General features: G+C 39.3%; 1 protein-coding gene across 1 annotated transcript in view; it reads right to left on the bottom strand.

The window, feature by feature from the left end:
• Positions 1-5,220: 5,220 nt before the first annotated feature.
• Positions 5,221-19,109, bottom strand: part of KIAA1549L (KIAA1549 like) — a 297,003-nt gene continuing 283,114 nt past the window's right edge. Inside the window, exons 20-21 of the mRNA XM_069091091.1 lie at positions 14,470-14,621; positions 5,221-8,048 (exon numbers count right to left, since the gene is read on the bottom strand). Coding sequence (XP_068947192.1) covers positions 7,767-8,048; positions 14,470-14,621 — 434 coding nt within the window. The 3' untranslated portion in view covers positions 5,221-7,766. The remainder of the gene's footprint in view (positions 8,049-14,469; positions 14,622-19,109) is intronic.

The following is a 19,109-nucleotide window of genomic DNA, read 5'->3' as shown; positions in this document are numbered from 1 at the left end:
ATAAACACACACATACAACAAATAGACATGAAGTGATTTTGAAAGGGAGGGTAAAACCCTCTGCAGGGATAAGGAAAAGTCACATGTAGGAGGTGACCTTGAGGCATGAAGACTCTGAATAAGTAAGATGTGATCGCAATCAGAACAATTTATACAATGACAATGCCAGTTTCGAAAGCAATGACCAGCCATGTCTCCAAAAGACCTGTAATGAAACATGTTATATTCACTTCTTTCCAGAGAATTCATGGACCCAAGGTGCAAAAGGAGACAAAGACTTTTGTAAGCGGCCACCATGTAGAGCTCTTTTGCTTGAATGTGATCATTTGTTACAAAGGTTTTCTTCTGTTTTCATTTTATTTTAAAGCAATCGGGGTTAAGTAACTTGCTCAAGGTTACACGGCCAGTTATTTTTGTGTGGGTGCCGAGTATCTGAGGCCAGAGCCGATTCCAGGTCTCCCGACTCTGGGGCCAACAGTCTTACTCACTGCACCACCTGGCTGCCCCTTTTTCTTCTATTTTTAAATTGGGGAGGGGGAAGAGGGAGAATAGTAACAGAGGTTGCCTCCCTCCCCCCCAAATTATGAAAGATAAGGAAGGCTAGAAACACCAACAAGCAGAATAGCTTTGAAAATGACATGTTGGGGAAAGTGTGGAGGAGGTGGGGCAGTGATGGTAGTGCCCAAAAAGAGAAAAAAAAAGGAACTCGAAGTATTTGCCTGAAAAAATGCTTGAAAAAATGTTTAAAGTGTGTAGAGGAATAAAGAAGGTGGTTCAGAAGGAAGCATGGACAGATGGGATATAATGGTATCTGTCTTTAGGGAGCTAACATTGTATTTGGGAAAACAGCATATATATATTATATATACACACACACATGCATACATAATCTAGTATACACAAAAATTTGTGTAGATGCACACACATATTAATATGTGCATATACACATATACATATTGTGTTATATATGTATGTATATAGGAAATATATCTAAGGGGGAGATATGCATGTATGTGTATGCACACACATGTAAATGTATATATGTGCATTTATTCCTAAAAAGTATACATATATAACTAATTTTACAAAAGTGTATGTCTATATACATACACACACAAAACAGATATGAGATGATTTTGACTCTGGAGGGGTGAGGAAAGGTCACATATAGAAGGTGACACTTGAGGCATGAGGAGTTTGAATGACTGACTAAGATGGTTGCCTGAATGGAGACAGTTAGCTCATTTTGCACATTCTGATTCCTGCTGTTTGCCTAAGCATGGCCACTGGCTTTTCTAGTATACTCTCTTCCCTATTGTCTTTGGAATTCTGGTTGAGTTTTTGTATTGTTCTGGAGTGGTTGGGGTCACTTTGTGAAGCCATTGGATTTTCTCACTGGATGTCTTGATCACCCAGTGGCTAGCACAGTGCCAGATATATAGTTGGTCTTAATAAGTGCTCCTTGATTGATTGACTAAACATGGCCACATGCTTCCTCTTCTCCAGTAGGCTGAGCCTCTTGGCAGCAACCATGTGCTATATAGATAGTGCAAATATTGTTATCTCCATATTACAGATGAGTAAACTGTGGTTCTGAGAGGTTAAATGCCCTGCCCATGAGCAAATGGAGAGGATTTGTCTAGTGCAGGATTCAAACCCAGGTCTCCTTCTTCATTTCCAGCACTCAATCCATTAGGCTACCCTGCTTCTCAGTGGATTGATATAATTCTTGTTTTATTACATGACTGTGATTATTCATCCAGGGTGAAATTCAGGATCTCCTTTCATGGACCTGTGTTGAGGGACACGGAAATCCAAGTCTGACAAAGAGGATTCTAAACAGCCAGAAATGAACAAAGAGAGCAAGTATTTAATGAACGTTTGTTGAATTATACTGAATTGGCCAATTGTGATGTTTTAGATATTTGGAAAACACAAGTGGATCCAATAGACGGGGCCCATTCCATGTTGCTAGGCAGAAACAAAACCCAGCCATGCAGATGGAGACAATAAGTCTAGCAATACTGACATCTTTACAGCATAGCGCACATTTCAAAGGACTTTCACATCTTGACCCATCATAAAGCTCTGCAAAGTTTGGTGGAAAAGCCCTCTGCACGTGATGAGGGCACAGCAGAGCAAATAAATCAACACTTCCCGAATTATGGTGTGGCTTCAGGGCAATAGGAAGCAAAATACCAATGGGTTCTTCTTTTTTTTTTTTTGATAAGCAATTGAGGTTAAGTAACTTGCTCAAGGTTACATGGCTAGTTATTTCTGGGTGTGGTGCTAAGTATCAGAGCTCGGATTCGATCTCAGGTCATCCTGACTGTGGTGCCGGTGCTCTTACTCACTGCGCCACCTGGCCGCCCCTAAGCAATTGGGGGTAAGTAACTTGCTCAAGGTTACATGGCCAGGTGTTTCTGGGTGGGTCCTAAGTGTCTGAGCCCAGATTCGATCCCAGGTCATCCTGACTCTGGGGCAAGTACTCTTACTCCATGTGCTACCTGGCCACCCCAAATGGGTTATTCTATAGAGCTAAATAAACTCCTAATGCCTAGGTGGTATTGTAGAGTGGTGGGTTTTGAGTTGGGAAGACTTAAGTTCAAATCCCACCTTAGACAGTATGACCTTGGCCAAGTCACTTACCTCTCTCAGCCTCAGTTTCCTTAACTGGGTTGTTCTGAGGATTGAATGAGATAATATCTGTAAAAGAACTTCCTTAAAGCGTCATATAGACTGTCAGCTGTTATTGTACAAACAAAATAAAGGGGAATGTTGCTTAAGAAGTTAATGGAGGACAATGTACTATGTCAGACTTTAAAATATGTTGCAAACCAGTAATTATCAAAACTGTAACTGGTTGAAAAGCAGAAAAGTAGATAAATGGAACAAAGGAGCAGCTCCAGAAATAGAAACATCTTTTGTGTTTGTGCCTGTACAACAATGAAAAGAACAAAATAAGCAAAATAAAAATAAAAATGATATATTGACAAACTTTAAATCCCTAGGCCTCAGCACAGAACCTGGGACCTAGTAATTGCTAATTGGATGCTCATTATTTGTTAATTGATAAAAGTCTGGCATCCAGAATCTCTATGGAATTGATACACATTTATAAGAGACTTGGGCAATCTCTAATGGGTAAAAGGATATGAATACGCAATGTGCAAAAGATGGAACACAAATTATGTCTAATAACTTGACAATTGTTCAAGCCCTCTAATAATTGAATACAGATTAAATCCTCACACCCAACAAGCTAGTAAAACCAAGAGTGACAAAACAGATGCACTCACACATAGTTGGTGGAATTGTAAATTGATGCAATCTTTTGCAGAGTATTCTGGCAACAACTGCAAAATTGATCATATTCTCTGACCCCATGATCCCATTTCTGTAAAGCAATTAAAAGAAAACAAGACTGAACTGAACAAAAGCTACTTCCTTTGGGGCAGTGGAAAAGTTGGAAACAATACACCCAATGGTTATGAAGAAGGCTGAATTAATTGTGGCCATGTAATGGGATATCTATGACAGATGAAGAATATACAGAAATATGGAAAGATTATTTAAATAAGGCAAATTGAAGGAAGATCTACAAGAACAACCTTATACACCAACTACATTGACAGATGGAAAGGGACAAGAAGATTGGAAGGAGACAAAATTGGATAAATCGTTAAAAAAATATTTTTTTATTATAAATGGTTTTGACCCTATTAGGAACTTTAAGAGATTTCCTTTTTGTTTTGTTGAGATTGTTTAAAACATTTCCTTCTACTCCTACTTCAACTGTGGCAGTCCTACCTACTAGGGTTTATAACAGCCTAACCTTTGATGCTTGTGCCATTGAAACAGATCAATTAGTTCTAGTCTTCAGGAGTAATACGTGTAAGACTTTGGTTTCATACAGCAGTGAGGTGACAGTGAATAGAGCTCTGGGTCTGGAATCAGGAAGACCTGAGTTCAAATCTGGCCTTAGATACTACATGTGTGACCCTGGGCAAGTCACTTCTTCCTCTTGTAAAACAGGGATAATTAATATTAATAATATTTAGCATTTATATAGTACTTCTTAGGTGTCAGACACTGTGCTAAGCACTTGATAAATATCTCATTAGCACCACCTACTTTGCAAGGTTGTTGTGAGGGTCAAATGAGGTATCTGTGAAGCGCTTAGTATGCTAGGTCCTATATAAATGCTTAGTCCCCTTTCCTTCCCTTTTACGTAAAGACTTGCTAATAATAATTAATAATAATGAGATCTATCCACAAATGGAATGGTTTACCCTGGGATTTGGGGCTTTGATGGTCATTTGTTGATTGCAGTGTAGAGGGAATTCTTGTTCAGGTATGGGTTGGTTGGGATAGGCTCAGATTCCTACCAATGCCAAGACTGTGATTCTGTGGGTTGACTGAGGCATGGAACCAACCCATATTGGGTGGAAACACCTTTTGTATATAAGACCTATTGGATCAAAGCACCAGGCCTAAGAGTCCTTAAAACATCATATGGTAAAGGGATAATAAGTTTCTTTCTCAATCTTCCTTTCCTAACTACCTCCACCCCCCATAATGTTGGAATAATATACTTATCAAAATCAGGAACATTTTGCTACTTCAGGTCATTCATTGTATTTGGAGTATCGTAGTTTAAATTGAACCAGCAAGCCAATGAAAATGTCTTGAATAAAGGAGTATTGGTAATGGGGATATTGTCCATAAGCCCCCCCCCCCAAATCATATGTGATCTCATTTTAAAAAAATTACAGATGTGCATTATAAACAACATGGTAGAAGGTATGATGTAGGTGAATAATCAGTGTTTTTGGAATCAAGAGTCCCTCAATTACCCTGTGTATTCATTTATGCATGTACATATTGTCTCCCTCTGTAGAATGGGATTACTTTATTTTGTCTTTGTGTCCCCAGTACCTAGGATAGTGCCTAGCACTTAGAAACTTAGTATTTGTTGGATGCTTGACCCAGGGCAGGTAAGTCACCTGTCCTCTCTGGGTCTCAATTTACTCATCTGTAAATTTAGATGAGAAGATTCCTAAGGCTCTTTCCCAGAACTAACATTTAGGATTACAAGTTAATGAGTTTTCCTGAATGTAGAACCCATGACTAGGAATACAGTACACACTAGAATCTTTCTAATGAAAGAATGAACTCTGGCATTTTCCCAAAAGATTGAAAAAATATAATTGACTAGAATTGACTTCAAAGATTTAATAACTCTTCCTGGGGAAACAGGGAGATACAGCTTTTTGTAAAAATTATATGAAAAAATTCAAACTTGTGGTAATGTAAAGGCTGAGGACATTTACATGTCCATGAATTTTACATGCATTCATTATCAACTCTAACATGTCCAGAGCTCAGAGATTTCATCCCAAAGCATAAATATTTAAATTGCACAATTGTCTTTAAGGTTCTATTTGACATACAGGATTTCCAGGCAAACACCACTTGGAGAGAAGGTAAACACTCCCAGATTGAGAGAGTGGCACTGCAGATATAATAGCATTAATAAGCAACGAGGATTGTTAACTGACTTTATCAGACCAATACCTATTTGTATGAAAGGCTGAGTTTCTTTGGCTCTTTTTGCATTCACGTTAGTTGACTGCCTAACTAAGATTAAATTTACACACCACACATCAATTTTTCAATAAAGTCTTGTTGCATCTATAGTGTCTTGCAAGTTGACTTAGTACTTAGTCCATAACAAATTGGCCACTGGTAGAAATATACAGTATATACACATGGAGATTATAAAAATACATTTTATTTATATCTGATTTTTTTAAATAACAAAAAACACTAACATTTTGAAAAATCAACCAGTTTACCAAAAGGTTCCTCGTTATTCTATATGGTCTGACCAAGATAGATATTTGAAGATTCTACCACCCATTATCTCTGGTATTATCTGAGATGGGCTCTTTGTTTTTGAAACAAAAAATTGCTCAGTTTTAAAAGACTGTATGTGCTTTGTTAGTCTGAACCTTCCTTTCATGTTCTCTCAGATTTTAGACATGGCCCCCAAGCTAACCCAACTTTGACTTTTCATCTCAGTTAAAGACCAAAGAAACTCATGCGGAGAATGAGGTGATCAGGTCAGATAAAGAACATATATATGGCTGTAGCTGAATGGATTACAGGATGAAGGGAGGCCATTGGCACAGAATTCAACTTATGTCAAGTACATCCATCCCCTACACTGGGGACCTCTGCTACTGAAACTGGTTTCTCAATGAAGGAACCCAGAGTATTGCCCATGGTCAAGATGTTACTTTATTTGATTTGACTTGGGGAAAATGAATTCTGGACATGTTCAGTAGCTCCAGGGGATGATGTGTCCCTTACAATGAGCTGAAGAGGTCAGATTCCCTACCAGTGGTGAAAGAGTATTAGCAACATTAAGTACACCATGGTCAGCAGTCTGTCATTTTAGTAAATACCAGCCCCCCCCCCCAACTCCCTGCTTCCATTGAGCAAGATGATTTGGTTAAATTCATACACTTGTTTTCATTGATTTACATTGGACCATAAGTCAACAGGTTGCCCATATTCCAAAGTTTCTAAAACACTGGCTGGGAATTTGAAAGTCTGCAGATTCACATATCCCATTCTGAACAGACATCAATCACAGTTTTATTTTGAGACACCTGGCAGCATTTACTGAACAGCATTGTTCGAGAGAGCTGGAAAGCTTTATGATAAACAGAGGTTTCCTTGTGAAAGTAGATGTACCTATTATTCTAGGAGAGAAAGAGAGAGAGAGAGAGAGAAAGAGAAACAGAGAGAGATGGTTGGTTCTCAGGCTACTTTCAATGTAGGGCAAAGAAAACAGACTCAAATAACCATTTTTCATTTGTAGAATTCCCAAAAGCTCTTTGCACCAATTCTCTCTTCTTCATCTTCTTTTTATTTTTTTGTTAGGTCTTCAGCACAACTCACAATGCATTCTATTCCCCAAAGGCCAACACTTTTTCAGATGCTCAACAGGGGCCTTTAAGAATTTGGCAAACACCAATTACGCCTCCACAATCAGTCTCCTCTCCCATCTTCTCTGCTTTCGGGCCATTGTACAGTTAATGAGAAACTAAGTCAGGACTATTTACAAGGGCGATTGTTTGGGGAGAACCAGAAACATAAATTTCACTTGGCCTTGAGCATGAGCTTGAAATAAAAAGGGGCTGAAGTTACTTGATTGGATTCAGTTTCCTTTATCCCAAGTTCAGAGATTTTTTTTGTTTGTTTAAATTTTGCTATTGTTTCAACGAGAAAGAATGCAGTCTGGTGCTTTTCCTCACCTTTTTTTTTTTTATCACAGAAATACAGATTGAGCATGCAGAGGTCATGGTAGTTAGGTCTGGATTTTGTCCTCTCTCTGGTTACTTATGAAATATGGCATTGGAGAGCAGTATACCAAGAAGCATCTCTCTCATGCCTAAGGCTTCTCAGGACATACAATCATAATCCATGGTTTTAATGTATCAGCATATCAAACACAGTTACCAGCCAAGAAACCTGGCCTGGCCAGCTGAATAGACAGGTCAAGAGCTTTGCTGTTCAAGGCGTTACTCCATTTAGCAGAAACCCCAGAGTTCAACTTTCCAGGAAGTGCTGGGCCAGGCAGAAATCCACCCCCTCTCCTAAGACCCACCACGCAAACAGAAGACACGTTTCCTTGTCTCTTTGCAGGCTTCGTGGTTGGGAGTTCGATGGCTACAAGAGTGGAGAGCTCCTAAGTGTTAGACCTGGAATTCAAACATGTCTGTTTGTTTCTTGGCCAGTTTAGCCACCTCTTCCCGGATAGCCTTCACCAGAGCTGCTGTGGAAATGTTGGTCAGCGGAGCTTCAGAAGCGTCATTCTCTGCCAGGCTCTGCTGAGATGCTGCTGCAGAGGCCATGGGGGCCTGTTCCAGACTTGGGTGCATATTGGTGGGCTGGCTGTACTGCCGGGGGAGTCTTGATGGGGATGTCTGTTGGTAGCGTGACCGGGGATATGCCTCTATGTAACCTGGGAGTGGAACCTAGAAGAGAGGCCAGATGAGAGAGTAGGAGATGATGTCACCAAGGTGCATTTTTATACCCAGAGAAACCTAAATGAACCAACATGATCTGGAAATAGGTTGTTGTAGTTCATTGATTTTTCAGTTATTTTAAATTAAGCTTGTGTGGAGAATAGTTGTAAAATGTAGTTACTTGTCACATTAAAAATGAGCCTAAGTGACTCCATTTTGCTTTTATCCACCATTTGTTTGTGAAGCTAAGTTTCAGCTGCTTTTAAGTCACCTGATTTTTTTTTTTTGCTTTTTGAAGGGGGGGAGGTAGGGCAATTGGGATTAAGTGACTTGCCCAAGGTCACACGGCTAGTTTTTTTGTGTGTTAAGTATCTGAGTCCGGATTTGAACTCAGGTCTTCCTGACTCCAGGGCTGGTGCTCTATTCACTGTACCACCTAGCTGCCCCTAAAGCTCCTTGCTCCCAAAGGTCACCCTACTTAAGGAATGTCACAAAACAAACCCTCTTCCTTCTCACCTTGGTGTCTCCAGATTCCACCATCAACAATGAGAAACCAGGTGTCACAATCCCTATAATTCTGTTTTTCTCTTCCTCCAAATTGTATATTAACCATGGAAAACCAAGCTTCTGGGTCTTTGCCTATGGAAAACCTTGGACCTGGTTTGCTTTGCAATGGTATGCATTACCAAATAAATCACTGCCTTGGATGTAATTAATTACTCAGTTTCTTTATGCCATTGTAACGCTTTTCAAGGCACACAGTTCTGGATTCAATGCCTCCAAGAGTCTGCAGATTTCCTTGCCTTAGTAAGTATAATGTGGTAAATGAAATTCAATTCAATTAGGCAAAAAATCATTAAACCTTTGATGTGTAATAAGCACTATATGAAGTTAGGATAGAGAAGAAGGAAGATATAACATCTCACATGCCTATCTACTTGAGGTGGTAAAAGTACTATTCTGTGAGTTTTATGGTTTTTTAGTTGAGAAAACTGCGTCTCAGAGTAAGTAAATGCTGATATGACCATGTACTTAGTGACAAAGCTGGGGTTTGAATAAGGTTTCGAAGATACAACTCTAGTCTTATTTCATACAGCCTCAGACTAATGACATCATGAACCCTGTGATATGAGTTAGACATTAGCAAGTATGTAGTAAAGAGCTTGAGACCATGACTGGACATAGGCTACCTGGATGGCCCAATGATTTAATTTAATTTTAATTTTTAAAAGACAGCTTCTATAGTGTTCCTGAGACTGGGTCTTCTTATTTGTCATAAAACAGCTGAATCTTTAGAAATATCCCACTTCCAAGCCTTTGCTCACAGTTCTTCCCTCTACCTGTGCTCTTTCCCTCCAGCTCACTATCAAGATTTTCCAGTAGAGGCTGGAAAGGCAAATCTTTTCACCTTAGTCTGCCTCAATTCCCTCCTCTGTAAAGTGGGTACAATAATAGCACCTACCTCCCAGGGTCAAATGAGATGGCACAAACCCTCAAGTCCTATCTTATATGTTAGCTATTATCACTATTATTAGTATTTGGTATTCTAGGGTTGTTTTTTTTTTAAACAGTTAAACATGTTTCATTGATGTTTGCTGTATTTCCACCCTAGTCATCCATGAAGAAAAACCAAAACAAAACTTTCACTTCCAGATTGAACCCTTCCTTGTAACAACAATTTAAAGAAACAATTAAGCAAAAGCATCCAATACAGTGACCACATTGGATGATGCCTACACTACTCTATCACTTCCTAGCTCTCTCGTGCCTTTCTGTCATGAAGGAGTTATATTTTGTGAGTTGTTCTTTGGGATTTTTGTTAGTTCTTTGATTATTTAGAATTTGGTCTACTTCTACTGATCTCTTCATGTACAAGGTAGTCATTGATACCTTGTATGATAGCGATGCTTCTGAATCACAGATGTTAAGGTCTCCCTTCTCCGTTCCCTCCCCCCCTCCACCAAATCACTTTCTGTTTACTTTATACATAAGTCTATATTTGCATGTTTGTGTACATGTAAGCTCCTTGAGGGCAGGGATTGTTTCATTCAGCTTTCCATTATCTTCATTCTGTTTTTTTTTGGGGGGGGGGTCCAGACATATGGTTTCATGGGTATAAGGAGCTGCCTAGTAGAACAGCTACTGCAACCTGGATTCTTAGAGAGAATGACTGGGGCCAGTGAGAAGTTAAATGACCTGCCCAGGGTCATACAGCTGGTAGGTATCCAAAGTGCTTCTTGAACCCAGGTCACCCTGATTCTGAGTCTAGTTCTCTACCCACTGTGCCACAGTTTCTCATTCCTGGCACATAGTAGGTATTTAAAGCTTTCTGACTTGAATGGAATTGAATGTCTCATCTCTTCAGCTAGATTGTAAATGTTGTGAGAACAGAGAAAGTGCTTTATTTTTCTCTGTGGTTCCCTCAGCACCCAACATATAGCAGATGTCAAATCCAACTGAAACAGTTGGTCGATGGCTGCCACATAGACCAAATATCCAGATGATGGCCTGAGTTGGTCACCAGATACAACCACAGTGTCTAATAAATAGTTGCAAGTTGGTCTCATTTATTTTTTTTTTTATACTACACACAGTAGCTGACAGAAAATTAAAAAAAAAACCCAACTCGCTAGAAACTGCACTGCTAATAGGCACTGTTCACCAGGTAATTGGATGTGGTAATTGTGCTCCAGGAAAAAGCCTTCTTAAACTAGAATAATCATCTTCCACTTAATTAAAAACAATGAAAAAGGACACTGACTCATTTTCAGCTGGAGAAGGACAAACCCAGAGAGGTGGATCCAGCTAATCAAAAGGATGAAGCTGGAGCTTTCCATAGGGTCTGGCACTCAACAAAGAAGTATGCTGTCATCATTCAACAAAGGACATCTGTGTGCAGCCATCATGCCACCTAGGAGCGTTGCAAATCCATATGAATGCGTGCTATTACTGCTTGATCAATAAACATTAGGTGTCTACTATGTGCCAAGCACTGTGTTAGGCACTGGGGGGAGACAAGTAAAAGATGGCAGCATCTCTGCTTGTGAGGAGGGAATTTGCAAATCCACATACATGTGAGTTATTATTGTTGCTGTTGTTGTGCAGAGAAAAGGTTTGTTTTGCAGAGATACAAAGGTTGGGAGGGAGGAGAAGTGGGGAATTCACTGTGAAGGAAACTGGAATAGCTTAAGCAGGTGGTCATGTAGGTCTAAGCTAGGGCAGGTACCCCAGGAATAGAGAGCGGGGGCCAGGCAGGACAGATGTTGTGGGATGGGAATTGTCAGATCTTGGTATATGATCAGGTATAATCGTAACTACAAGAATAGCAACAATAACCATAGCTAACATACAGCGCTTTAAGGTTTGCCAAGTGGTGGAGATAATATTTTCACAACAACCTTTCTTGTGATGTAGGTGCTGTTATTATCCCTATGTAACTTTGTTGAGATGCTAGGTGACACTATGGATAAAGTGGCAGATAGAGAGTCAGGAAGACCTGAGTTCAAATTCAGCCTCAGATACTTACTAGCTGTGTGACCCTGGGCAAGTCACTCAAACCTCTGTTTGCCTCAGTTTTCTCATCTGTAAAATGGGGATAATAATAGCACCACTTCCTAGGGTTGTTGTGAGGATCAAATGAAATAATTCTAAGGCACTAACTTATTAGCACAGTTCATGGCACAAGTTAAATGCTATATACATATTAGGTATTATTTTTTCAAAGAAGAAGTGACAGACAACAATAAGAGAAGTGAGAGGAAGGGGAGCATCAAAGATCAATCCTTAGGTTTCCGTCATGGGAGAGGGTGGTACCATGGACAGAAGCAGGGATGTAAGGAAAAGGAGGAAAAAGAGAACTCCTGTTTTAGGAAAATGAAGCCAGCTAGCAACAGTAGCTACAGCAGGTGGCAACAGTGATAGGAGAGTAAGGGTTAGTTCCCTTCACCCTAGGGTAAACAGCTCCCACCGTCCTTGGCCTGAGTACGATGATAGCAGCTGCCCCAGATCCCTACTCTTGACCATCTCTTTTCTATCTCATTGAACTGCTGCATTGACCTTTAATTTTATTTTCCATTCCCATCTCTGGATCACAGACTCGCAGAATTTCAGAGTTGTTGGGGAACTAGTCTAACCCATGCAAGAAAATGAATTCCCCCTGTAACATTCTTGATGTCATCACACAGCATTTGCTTAAAGGTCTCTAGTGAAATGGACCCCATTACCTTCTGAGTCAGTCCATTCTTGTCAGTCCTACCGGTCAAAAGTCAGGATGCTATGGGAGTCCTACGTTCTTACCCACCAAGTGGAAAAGATAGGTTATTTTGCCACTGGCCCTGTTGGACTAACCCCTTTTGACTGACTTACTATTAACCTTTTTTAGGACAGAGAAGCATCCTTGTCCCTTCCTTGGCCGAAAACTGGTTTTTGGTCCTATGGGGCTGAGCACCCTGATGTCTCAGCTGGAACTCTTGGGATTCAGCATCAGACTATACATTCCACCAGACAAAATGGTATGGTGGTTATTATAAGAGTTATTTTCTACCCCCACAAGTTCAGGGGAAAGAGTTCTGGACTTGAGATCAAAAGATTTGGATTTGAATCCTGGTCATACAACTCACCAGTTGTATACTCTTGGGCAAATTACTTAAACATTCTAGGATATTGGGGGAGAAAGAAGGAGAATTTTCATTTCAAAAATTAATTCATTAAAAATAATGTAAACTCCTTGAAAGAGGGATTGTTTCATTCTTTGTATTTGTATCCCCAGTGGCCAGCATGGTGTCTGACACATAGCAGAGACTCAATAAATGCCTGTTGATTGGTTAGCTAACCACATTCAGCAAGCTAGGTTCCTGACCTTAGAAAATAGAAAATGAAACTCTGGACAGCTCTGATGAGGACATGTGTAAAAGGCCCACTGATAGACAACTGGGCACGAAACTAATAAAATCCACGTTTAAAACACTTGCTGAGAGGGCAGTGGAGGGCCCACAGTGTGTAGATGATTTTGGCCTACTTGCAACAATATTGGAAGTCTAATTTATCTGGTGATCTCAACCACGTAAGATGCATTTGAGACCTAGAAGGTACATTTAAAAAGCCTCTGAGTGGTAAATAATACAAAGCTTATGTAATTTACTCATCAGGTAGGTCTTCTGGTCCTCACTCCGTGCCTATTTACTTTTATTTTACAAACAAATCTAACAAGTTTTCTTAGAAGTGGGGCATGTAGAGGAATGGTGCACTGAGAACTATAATAAGTAACTGCTGATAGGAAAGAGAAGGGAGCAAAATTCTGAGAAACAGGGACATAAGAACACAAAAAGGATAGCAGTATATGAACTCTGGCATAGGGGCAAACTGCTTTATGTGCCTCTTCATCCTCCTTCCTCCCTTCTCCTCTTTCATCATCAATTTCATTAATTAGTGTTTTCTAAGGTTTGCAAAACATTTTGTATTTTATTTGTTATTTTATTTATGATTATTTATGCTGTATTTAATATGTTTATTTTATTTGATGCTTACAAAACCCCTGGTACTACTATCATGCTATAATTCTACCATAATATAGTATGATATGAGGAAGTTAGGTGGATAGAGAGCTGGACTTGGAATTAGGAAAATCTGAGTTCAAATTTAGCCCCAGGCACTTACTAACTGTGTAATCCTGTCACTTGACTTTTTTCTGCCTCAGTTTTCATATCTGTAAAATGGGGATAATAATAGTACCTAGATCCCAAAGATGTTAAGGGGATAAATAAGATTATATTTATAAAATGCTATAGTGAACTCCTTCTATCACCACCACTATGACTACTACTATTATACTGTTATATACTACTGTGTTTCCCTGATATTAAGACACTGTCATTAATTTTTTTGGATAGAAAAACACCAGAGGGCTTATTTTAATGAATATTGACAGCAATTTTAATAAACAGGTAAATGTGAACAAAAAAATGTACCTTTATTCAATAATGAATTCAATAAAGAACAGGATGCGCTCACTGCTGCAGCTCTGATTGGATGCAGCTCGGAGCGTGGTGTGCGTTTCACCTGGGGGGGGGACGGTGCATACAGAGGGTGCCGTAATGTAGCGTGTAGCGCAGAGGATCACCTTCACTACAGTAGCAATCTCAATAGAGCTTATTTTCGGGGAAGGGCTTATTTTAGAGGAATCTTACACAGTAAGGGGAGGGCTTATTTTCGGGATAGGTCTTATTATCGGGGAAACACGGTATTATCATAACCTGATACTCTTATACCTCATTTAACAGAGATTAAGATTAAGTGATCTATTTGTGCAGGATTGCCACATGGCAGGTACCAGGAGTCACATGCTTGACATTTCATACCTTTGCTTTATCTCTCCAAGAGTATGGAGAAGAAAGCTGATGAAGTGTTGTGATAGACAAAAGGAAGTTCTTACCGAATCTGCCCATTGCCCTGGTAATTCGTTCTCTCCTGCATATGACATCCAGGCCTGGTTCCGGTAGGACGAGGGTGGTGTGGGGATGAAGTAGCCTGTGAATCCAGGTCTGTTTGCAGCTGGAATGGCAAACACAGCTGGAACCGTGCTTCCTGCCACAGAGCAGAGGGATTAGGGGTGGACTGTCTAGAATATCCCATTGTTTCCAAAAATAATAACATAACAATGATGACCTTGCCTTTGGGCACCACCTGTTTCTGAAAAGCTTAGGTCAATTGGCAATTTGTCATTAAAAATGATTATCAGCTTAATACTCTCAGCTAAGACAAAAAGAATGTGGAACAAAACTATAAAATCTAAATTATTCATATTTTTATTAAAAGAAAAGGAAAACACGGGCATCAATAATTTTTTAAAAGGTAGCAGGGTAGGGGCGGCAGAGCACCAGCCCTGGAATCAGGAGGACCTGAGTTCAAATCCAGCCTCAGACACTTAACACTTACTAGCCATGTGACCTTGGGCAAGTCACTTAACCCCAATTACCCTGCCCTCCCCCCTCCAAAAAACAAATAAATAAATATTTTTTAAAAGGTAGCAGGGCATAGTGGTTAGAAAGTTGGCCAAGGAATCAGGAAGATCTGGATTCAAGTGCTGTCTCTGTCATGTATTGGCTCTGTCATTTAACCCCTAAATACCCAAGATAACTTTCTAAGCCTATAAATTGTAAAAGAGGTGCTGATCTGCACCGGTAGAGTTCTTTATACTAAAGAAACCTCAGTTCTTACTAAAACACCCCTCCACAAAATAACAATAGCAATTTACTCTCTCTCTGGCCACTTCTGACCTCTTTTCTGCATTTTCACTTAAAAAGTTCTGTTGTTATTGTTTGTGTTTATTTCTTTTAAATAGTCATATGTATGTTGTTGTACTTCATAGGATCTGGAGTTGAAGGGAACATTGGGGCCAGAAGGCCTCTGGGATCCATGACATCTAGTCTAACCCCTTCATTTGACAGAGCAGGTCAAAGAATCCCAGAGAAGGAGAGTGACTTGCTCAAGGTCAAAACACTAGTAAGTAAACAGAGCCAGAACTGCAGCCCACATCCTTTGATGCAGAGCCCAACACGCTACATCACACCACTCTCTTTGTCTACAGTTTTCTTTCCTTATCATTTTGTATAAATCTCCCCCCATTGCTCTGCATTCTTCATATTTTCATTTGGCCATTGGATCATAGGATTTGTAACTGGAAAGGGACCTTAACGATCATTTTGTCCAACCTCCTTTTACAGCTGAGGAAATGTTTATAGTGCCATGGTCTTGTGCTGCACTAATACACTTCCATTTACTCAACTGCTCCTCAAAGACTGGGCATGCAAATTGCTACCAGTTCTCCTAGATAAAGTGAGGAGAAGTACTTTTACATCAATAGACCTTTTTTCCTTCTAAGAATAATAACATTTGTATGGCACAGTCTTATAGGGCAGAGAGTGAGCTCACTGGATCAAGAGCTATGGTTGGTTTTGTAACTTTTATGTATGCCCAGGGTCATTTAGGGTTACTATTAATTTGTGTTTTCTCTTCAAAAACTATTCCATTCATGCCCTTGGTAGGAATTCTTATTGCAGAATGAATATCGCTCATCAATTTTTATCAGTTCCTTGGAAATTTAATGATGATGATAGCTAACATTTATATAGTACCTACTATGTACCAGGCACTCCACCAAGTGCTTTACAAAATTTTTTCTTATTTGATCCTGACCATAAGGATCACCTGGGAGGCAGGTGATATTATTATTCCCACTTCACAGAAGAAGAAATTGAGGCAGGGATTAAATGGCTTGCCCAGGTTCACACAGCCAATAAAAAACCGAGATTGAATTTGAACTCTGGTCTTCTCAACTCCAGACTCAGTTCTCTATTCACTGTGTCACATAGCTTTCCTAAATTTGGTAGTGAGATTTTTATTTATAAATTGTGTCCTAATGCTTAGAATTATACCCCTTGATGGCATCCCCATTGCCCGATACACAGCAAATGCCAAATAAATGCTTATTGGGTGATTATCATATACATTCACCACTGAGAGTCCCATAGGATGGGAGAAGCAAGCATTTATTATTTATTAAATAAATAAGCATTTAATGAGCACCTTCTATGTCCTGGGCAAGCGACTGTAAACTGTAAACATTATTGCAAATAATATATTATTCATCACTTAGCGGTGCCTGGAACATAGTAGGTGCTAAGCAATGTTTATTGGCTGACTGTCTTATTTAATGGACCGGCATAAATTGGCAGGGAAGGATTGGTTCTGATCTGTGTGACTGGAGGGAACACCCATTCTGAGAAGATCACACATCATAGATCATAGAGAGCTACTACAAAGAATTTTTCCTTAATCTATGCCATTAGAGAAAAAGTTGAAAACTGCTTTTTAATCTCATAAAATTATTTTATTACTTGAATCTATCAGTTTTGTCTCTTGTCATTTCTTTTATTAGTTCGATAGGTAAACTTTCTGTCCTCTCCTCAACTGGGAAAATATATTATTTATTCTCTTTTCTGTCTAGGGAAGTTTAAAGTTTAAACCCAAAGTCACAGAAGCAATAAGCACTAGAGAAAGGATTTGAACAGAGGTCAAGGTTCAAATTTTTTAAAAATGTAATTTCAAATAAAATGTTTTTCAAATATTGATCCAATTAAGTGAATGTAGCATATGTGATGAGATATAGATCTAAATACATTTTTTTTGCCATATCATTAATGAATTTTACCACTAATCTATATTGGATAGTGCTTTTGAAAAATCATATTTTTATATTCTTGAGTTTAACTGAACTCTTCAATGGTCTATTTCCTTTTCTTAGATTTTTCCTATTCTGATCTGGTGATCTATTTTAAAATATTTTGTTAAATACCAGATGTTTTTAGAATTACCAATTTGTAAAACATTTAAAAATCTGGCAGGGTCATCAATTAAAAAAAACATAATTCTTTCTGCTGATATTCTTGTCCATATATTTTTCATTTTTTAAAATGAGGTTTATTTGTATCTCTTTTTTTATCAGTGATTTCTGAACTGGGGGCTCTCCCTTTATTATATATTTATATATTACATACACACAAATATTATACACATTTGCATATATATACATACATAGCTTCTATATAAACTTCAAAACTATGTATTTTATACAGTCAAAACTATATGTTTGTGTGTGTGTAAACTATATAAATTTCAAAAAGGCCACATGGTAGCATATCACTTGGTTCCTAAGCAGCAAAATCCCACAGTTTAAAGGTCAGAGGACTTTGTTTTTTATCCAGAAAGAAACAGGGAGCTACTGGAGTTTATTGAGTAGGGATGAGACTCTTGCTCTGAGAAAATCACTTTGGAGGCTTTACAGAGGATGGAGTGGAGAAACTTTGGAGGGAAAAAATTAAGATTCTTTAAGATAAACCAATTTATCCACAAGGCAAAAGAAGAGACAAATCTTTAAAAGATGAGGGTTTAGGGGAGGCTAGGTGGCATGAAGTGAATAGAACACTGGCCCTGCAGTCAGGAGGACCTGAGTTCAAATGTGACCTTAGACATTTAACATTAGCCATGTGACCTTGGGCAAGTCACTTAACCCCAATTGCCCTGCCTTCCCCCCAAGCAAAAAGCAAAAAAAAAAAAAGATGGGGTTTAGTTGGTTTTAATTCACACTAATTACTGTTAGTCTGTCTTATGTGTTTTAATGATTTTTTCACAACTGCCTAATTTAGTCGCTTGTATACAATAGGTGCTCAATAAGTGTTCTCACCTGTGACTGATTTGTGCCCTTTTTTTTGTGTATGTGTGGGTGTATTTTACAAGCCTAATACACAAGGAGAACCATTTTCCCCAAAAGGGATGTCTTTTTTTTTTTTTTTTAAGCAATTGGGGTTAAGTAACTTGCTCAAGGTTACACGGACAGTTATTTCTGGGTGTGGTGCTGAGTATCTGAGCCCGGGATTCTATCTCCCGGTCATCCCGACACTGGAGCCGGTGCTCTTACTCGCTGAGCCACCTGGCCGCCCCTTCAAAAAGAATGACTTTAAAGAGCGTGAGACCTGGAATCAGAAGACCTGGGTTAACCTCCCAGCTCTACCACTTCTGTCTGTTTGACCTTGGGTAAAGTCATGGAACCTCCTTGAACCTTGGTTTCCCCATCGATAAAATGAGGGGATGGGAGTAGGTGGCCCGTGACGTCTCCTCCAACTACGTCTATCATCTTATGATTCCCCCCTAACCTCCCCTTTCTCTAACTTTTCTATTACTGCCAAAGACACTGTCATCCTCTCAGCCACAGCATTTTCAAACTTTGCTGCCACTCTTATATGTCCAATGAGTCACCAGCTCTTTTTTCTCTCTTCACAATGGCTGCTACACTCCTTTCACATGATCACTTTTCTTAATTCTTTCCCCCCTAAGTTTCTCCACTCCAATCCATCCTCTGAAAGCCTCCAAAGATTTTCCTAAAGGGGCTCCTTGTTCCCTTCAGGACCAAATCCAAAGTCCTCTAGCCTGTAAAGTTCTTCACAATCTTGCCTCTTTCTGCCTTTCCAGTCTTCTCCAGTATTCCTGGCCGTTCCTCTCTCAGGACATTCGGCC

The sequence above is a fragment of the Petaurus breviceps genome, unplaced genomic scaffold, assembly GCF_028583685.1.
Source record: "Petaurus breviceps papuanus isolate PSGF00001 unplaced genomic scaffold, PetGlider_PUasm1.0 188, whole genome shotgun sequence".
In the NCBI taxonomy this organism is placed as follows: domain Eukaryota; kingdom Metazoa; phylum Chordata; class Mammalia; order Diprotodontia; family Petauridae; genus Petaurus; species Petaurus breviceps.
Note: the sequence above shows the minus strand (reverse complement) of the source record. Positions and strands in the feature narration are given on the sequence as shown.